Source organism: Anopheles ziemanni, chromosome 2 (genome assembly GCF_943734765.1).
Source record: "Anopheles ziemanni chromosome 2, idAnoZiCoDA_A2_x.2, whole genome shotgun sequence".
Taxonomy (NCBI): Eukaryota; Metazoa; Arthropoda; class Insecta; order Diptera; family Culicidae; genus Anopheles; species Anopheles ziemanni.
In genome coordinates, this window is record NC_080705.1 from 61647968 (window position 1) to 61654758 (window position 6791).

The 6791-nt window shown below is 50.9% G+C and overlaps 1 protein-coding gene across 1 annotated transcript in view; it reads left to right on the forward strand.

Moving 5' to 3' along the window:
• The first annotated feature begins 920 nt into the window (after positions 1 to 920).
• The window catches only part of LOC131292772 (obscurin), a 21598-nt gene continuing 15727 nt past the window's right edge, over positions 921 to 6791 (forward strand). Inside the window, exons 1-5 of the mRNA XM_058320858.1 lie at positions 921 to 999; positions 1153 to 3041; positions 3153 to 3782; positions 3846 to 4743; positions 4925 to 6019. Coding sequence (XP_058176841.1) covers positions 936 to 999; positions 1153 to 3041; positions 3153 to 3782; positions 3846 to 4743; positions 4925 to 6019 — 4576 coding nt within the window. The 5' untranslated portion in view covers positions 921 to 935. The remainder of the gene's footprint in view (positions 1000 to 1152; positions 3042 to 3152; positions 3783 to 3845; positions 4744 to 4924; positions 6020 to 6791) is intronic.

A 6791-nucleotide genomic window follows, 5' to 3' on the forward strand; every position in this document is an offset into this window, starting at 1 on the left:
GTGTCTATTCCCAGCTCATGACGTAAAGATGCTCTGCTTTGACGTACGCATTCGCAAAACTGGTAACGTACGGCTAGCGTACACATTAGTCACGAACCACACGATGATGGAGAACGTTGATGGTAAAAAATGATTGATGAGACGAGGTTAAACAGTATACGTGCATACTACACCCCGTAGGTGCAACGGGTCGGTGAGAGAGAAAAAAAAAGAAAATTCTCTTGGCCTTGAGTACACAATAGCTAATATAACGCTTAGTTTAAATTAGCTTGAAATACACGCCTAACCCGAGATGATGTAGGCATCTACGTGCGATCTATTGTCCCACCAGATGTCTCATTTCAATTTACACGATCAGCATACAGCAAGCAGGATCCCTAACCACACTTTACAGCTCGTTTCACTCAATTCACGTTGAAACAAAGACTAAACAAAATTGGCAATAAAATTGCTGCAATGATCAAAAAGCACACTCACACAACTAGCCGTGGTACCCAGAGGGAGAGGGAGCGATAGAATCCTTAAAAAGCAGCACACACCGCGGTTAAAGCAAACAAAAACTACCGCAAAACGGCACCAACACCCAAGGAATCCGGCGGAAAACGATGGATATACGGGAGACATAAGTAGAACGCGGGATGCGCAACGAAAAACATAGGTTTGATGGACCGAAAGAAAACCCATTCTCACATACCTCACACCCACACATATACACACACCTAATGGCCAGAGGCAGGAGTTTGTAAACATCCGCACAGCTCTAAGTTTAGCACACAGGCGAACGCCCTGGTTGCTTCCTCGAAGCCGCGAGCCCACCTGTTGACGTAATTATTCACTATCCGCTGTCCATCTCGCTACCGCACAAACAGGAGCTGCTCAAGTACTCGACCGCGCTTGGCGAGAACGTGCTCGACATCCAGAAGGCCCTAGAGTTGATGCTCTCGGTACCGAGTCGAGCGGCGAACAACAAGTTTCTCGAGAATATCGAAGGATTCAGAGGTATGCTAACAGGTCGTGTGCGGCCGGGGGACTCCGACTCCGCGAGAAACGTTGCGGGAAGCGAGTAGTGTATGAGTGTGCGCGTGTGTGCGTGTGTGCGTGTATGTGCGAGGGTGGTGATCGATATCAAACTTTTCTCTGCTACTTCACCAGGCAACCTGCAAAAGCTTGGGCGCGTGCTTGCCCACGAGTACTTTGGCGTGCGGGACAAGGAAAATAAGATCAAGGAGCGTTACCTGTTCCTGTTCAAATCGCGCATACTGATCACCAAGTCGAAGCGCCTCTCGGACGACCGGTCGATCTTCATCCTGAAGGACATCGTGCGCCTGCCGGACTGTCAGCTGCGCGAGATCGATTCGCGTGCGTTCGAGCTTCAGCCGAAGGCAAAGGGCGACCCGGTGCACCTGATCGCGTACTCGGAGGAGGCGAAGCAGCGCTGGATCTACGAGATCGACGAGTACGCTAGCAACGCCGTCGCGCTGCAGGAGCACACCAACGACGATCTGCGCATCGATCCGACGCAGACGAACATCGACGAGAGCATCATCAAGCTGCCGCAGCGCATCGAGGCGCACAAGACCGACGAGAACATCAAGCCGTCCGATATCGCCGACAGCTACGTGGTGTTCAAGCACAAGACCAGCCGGGACGAATCGCACCAGGCGCTGCAGAAGATACAGTACCTGCAGCAGCAGCACCAGCAACATCTGCCCCAGCAAATCGCCACCGGGGAGCCGGCGGTCCAGACGGAGGAGGAAGAAGAGAAGCCAGCCTCGGTGCAGGAGCGTTTGGCCGCGTTCGAGGTGAAGAAGTCGGCCAAAAAGCTTGACCTCACGCACACCAAACAGGAGCAGTCTTCTCAGGTCACCACCGTCCAGTCGTCCACGCAGGTGGTGCAGTCGTCCACCCAGGTTGTGCAGCAGTCCGAGTCGAAGTCGGTTTCGTCTACCTCGTCCGTGGTCATCAAGCAGGAGCAGCATCAGCAACAGGTGCAGCAGGAGGCACACCGGTCGGTTGCCGTCAAACGGCAGCAGGAAGCGCAGCTCGAGAGCGTATCAAAGAGCTCCAAGGTACAGGTGGAGTCCAAATCCGTCTCAACATCCAGCAGCGTATCCTCTCAGTCGTCGGCGTCCTTCGCGGAGGCAATCACTGAAACTCAGCAAACGCAGCAGCAGCTAATTGATCAGCAAACTAAAATCAAGCAAATCGAATCGAAATACGCTGCCCTCAAGCAGAAGCAACTCGAACAGAAGAACGACATCGTCGATGCCAAGTTCCAGATCGTTGAGTCGAAGTTTGCCGCACTCAAGCAGAAACAGGAGCTGCTACTGCAGGAGCAGCATCAACAACAGGTAACGGTCGTTACGCAGCAACAACAACAAAGTGCTGTACAGCAGATCGAAGCTAAATACGCCGCCCAGAAGCAAGAGGAAGCGGTCTCGAAAATCCAACAGATCGAGTCCAAGTACGCTGCGCGCAAATCTTCCCTCAGTGGTCCATCTGGCGAAGAGTCTGTGAAGCAGATTGAAACCAAGCAGGTAACTGCCGCGACGCAGCAATCACAACAGCAACAGCAGCAGACTGTTGTCTCCTCGCCGACCGGTGAGAAGAACCAGGAGCCTCTTTCGAAGCTTCAACAACTTGAATCGAAATATACCGCCCATCGCCAGCAGGCAAAGGAGGTTGTCAAGGAAACGGTTGAAATTGTACAGACCACAATCGCCGCCGAGGAAGTGAAGCCAGAAGTACCGGACTCTCCCCAACCCGAGTCGCTGTCTAAGATACAACAGATTGAATCCAAGTACGCAGCCCTTAAAGCACGTCAGCAGCAGCAGTTGCAGGAAATCAAGGCTGCGGAAGTAAAAACCGAAAAGACCACCGCTACCACCGCCTCAGATCAAGCAACCGAAGAGCCGCAATCTAAGATCGCGCAGATTGAAGCGAAATATGCTCTCAAGCGACTGCAGTCGTTGAACGTTGATGATGCGGTGAAGGTGCAAACCGAATCGAAACTTCCGGTTCCGGTGAAGAAAGAAGAACAGGCGCCAGAGATCAAAACGGTTGATTCTACCAAGACGGTGGAAGCTGTGAAAGTAGAAGCCAGCAAGACTACCAAGACCACCACCGCTGTAGAAAAACAGAAAACCGCCGAGCAACTTTCAAAAACATCTGAAGTGAACGTCAAAGAAGTTAAAAAACTAGAGGAAGCAACCAAAAAGTCCACCGAAGCAACAAAGAGTGTGGACACGGTAAAAACCCAGGAGGTTAAAGTCGAGCAGGTCAAGGTAGCGGATACGAAGAAGAAAATCCCCGAACCGATCAAACTTCCGGAGCAGGCCAACAAGACCGCCAGCGAAAAGGGACCGGACTCGCCGAAGAAATCCAAGAGACCCAAATCTCCGAAATCTCCATCGCCAAAGAAAGACGCTACTGCTCCATTTAAGGGTGTAGAAAAACAGAAGCCCGAAGAACCGAAAAAGGTTGAACCGGTAAAGGTACCGGATGTGCCGAAGAAGGATGAGAAGCATGTAAAACCCATCGAACCGGTAAAACCTGTTGAACAACCAAAGTTGGTGGAAGCGGCCAAAAAAGCAGAAGGAAAACCAGCTGCTAGGACTGAAGAGTCAAAGAAAATATCTGAACCAGCAAAGAAGACTGACGTGGCACCGAAACCGACAACGGTAAACATTGAACAAGTAAAAGCACCTGAAACAACTAAGATTCCGGAGGTAGTGAAGAAGCCGGAGGTTGCAAAGCCACAAGAGCCAATCAAAACTCCGGAAGTCCAAAGACCAAATACCAGCGAAGCTCCTAAAGCTGCGGAGTCTCCAAAGAAACCAGCAGAGCCTACTAAAGCCGCAGAAACTCCCAAGAAACCGTTAGAGACTGTCAAGGTTCCTGAAACTCCCAAGAAGCCTGTAGAGCCTGCAAAGGCTCCTGAAGCTCCCAAGAAACCCGCAGAGCCTGCAAAGGTTCATGAAACTCCTAAGAAGCCAGTCGAACCTGCAAAGGCCGCAGAAACTCCCAAGAAGTCGGTCGAACCTGCAAAGGCTCCTGAAGCTCTCAAGAAACCCGCAGAGCCTGCAAACGTTTCGGAAACTCCCAAGAAGCCAGTCGAACCTGCAAAGGCTCCTGAAACTCCCAAGAAGCCAGTCGAACCTGCAAAGGTTCCTGAAGCTCCCAAAAAACCTGCAGAGCCTGCAAAGGTTTCGGAAACTCCCAAGAAGCCAGTCGAACCTGCAAAGGCCCCTGAAACTCCTAAGAAGCCGGTCGAACCTGCAAAGGCCCCTGAAACTCCCAAGAAGGCTACAGAGCCTGCAAAGGCTCCTGAAACTCCCAAAAAACCTGTAGAGCCTGCCAAGGCTTCCGAAGCTCCCAAAAAGCCTACAGAGCCTGCCAAGGCTCCCGAAGCTCCCAAAAAGCCTGCAGAGCCCGCCAAGGCTCCTGAAGCACCCAAAAAACCTGTCGAACCTGCTAAGGTGCCTGAAGCACCTAAAAAGCCTCTTGAGCCAGCAAAGGCTCCTGAAACTCCCAAGAAGCCGGTAGAACCTGCAAAGGCTCCTGAAGCTTCCAAGAAGCCTGTAGAACCTGCAAAGGTATCCGAACCAAATCCAAAACTGTCAGAGAAGAAGACTGACAACGTCAAAGTAACGGAAAAGAAGACTGAAATTCTGCAAACAACTCAGAAGGCTGTGAGTGAGAGTGTGAGTAAGGTATCAACCACAACGACCAAGAAAGGTAGGTGCAATTCTGTTGTCGACTTCCGTTCTTTCCTATACGCTTTTCGCAGCTTTCTCATTTACTCACACCACATCACCCGTTACGAACCGTTGTTAGTTGTTTAAACGTAGGATAGGAACTATATTTTTCCCATTTTAATTCTCCATTGCCAAACAAAACTACCGCCACCTGCCGCCACGGATGCCGTACCGTACAACAGGTCACAGTACACCTGCGGCGGGCTCCGAGGCTGACGCGTCGGTTGAAGGTGTGGTCGAGCAAAAGTCGCGCGAGGAGGCGCTGAACCGTAAGCTAGAAGAAATCTACGCCCGTGAGAAGGCCGCCCTAGCGGAAGCAAAGCGGTTCCGTGAGCTCGAAGAGCAAGAGATCCGGCGCAAGTTCGAACAGCGTAGCAACCGCGAGATCCAGCAAATCAAGGAAACAACATCCGAATTCCTGCAACAGATCGCCGCTACCCGTAATCTCGTGCACTCCGTATTGGAGACGAGCGTCGATCCGAAGCTTCCCCAGATAACCAAGGCGGCGGCCAGCGGTGGCGCTGATAGCAATACACAGCGTGCGCAAGGTTCCGAGTCGGACTCGAACAATCAATCGTCAAACCAAGACAGCGCCGGCAGTGGTGAACAAGGGGCCGAGCAAGGAGCCGACCAATCTGCATCCGGTGACGGAAACGCCAACGAAGGTAACGGCAACGAAGGCAACGGTGACGGGCGAGAGGACAAAAAACGCACCCCACCGCCCCTGCAACTGCCTACCTTCTTCGATCCCCCACCACCCCCGGTTTACTACGCCACGATCGAGGTGTTTGTAAAGAAGGAGCGACCTCCACCACCGCCACCACCGAAGATCACGCGCAAGCTGGTCGTAAACACGGACGAGCTAGAGCGCAAGACGCAGGCATTCTTCGACGGCGAGATCAACGAACCGGATCCGGACTTCTCTATTGCGGCTGCCCACCGGAAGCTGAAGGGTATCAAGCACATCTACAAGAAGGCGGACGAGACAGTCCTGTACGCGGAGGATACGATCACCAAGGCAGAGCAGGGCGAATTCGATAGTATCGTTATCCCGGAGCCGGAGGAGGACAAGCGTCCACGCGAACCTGCGTACGAGTATCAGTACACGGTCGAGGATCCGGTTACAGGGGCGCGTGTCTGCACGGCTGACCCGAACGTTGTGCTGATCGAGCGGGAGCTCACGATGGAGGATCAGCATAGTACCACCCAATCGCGGTACACTTCCTCGCGCCTCTCTTCGCGCAGAAGTCACATCACTGAAGGTACTGCGACGATTCTGTTGGTATTTTTCTCTGTCGTCACTTACTGAGGATCTCTAGACAGAGGCCCCGAATCTGTTCAGTGTATTGTGCATCTGCGGTCGGTGTCCTAATTCAATGTATCTGTTACCTTCAACCAGCGTACTACTCTGCATTTTGATGTAGTTTGCATTTTTCTAGTGGCTATCCATCCTTGAGAAAAATTATTCTCCGGCTTTCTGTTTAACAACTCTTTGTTTTATGTTATAATCAAGCTATATTATATTTCAGCTGCATGTAATATTGTGCTATCTTAGCATATGCTTAACCACCAAAACCAGCGATGGAAAGGAAAATCTAAGTCAGATACCTGCTAATCTAGAAATTAGGTTGTTATTATCCGTATCATAAAACAATTACATAAGCTCCTCAACTACTAGCTAACCTATTTTTACCACTCATTCCTTTCATCCTTCATGATGCACCGTAAACTCTCTCTCTCTCTCTCTCTCTTCGCTCAAAGCCAGCTATCCTTCTCTCTGTTTCTGTGGATCTATGTTCGATCTTTTTCTAATCGTATGCTTTTATTTAATTTTTATCCTTCTTCCACACCACTCGATGTGAATCATTTGAATACCACGATCTGTCTATGAAAAACTAAACAAACACACATATTTTATTGCCTAATGGATGGCTTAAATATGTTGCACCACAACAACAAACAATCTGCCAAACCAACACACAACACCAATTACTTGATTCTACGCACTCGATTTGATACGCTACCGATCATCCT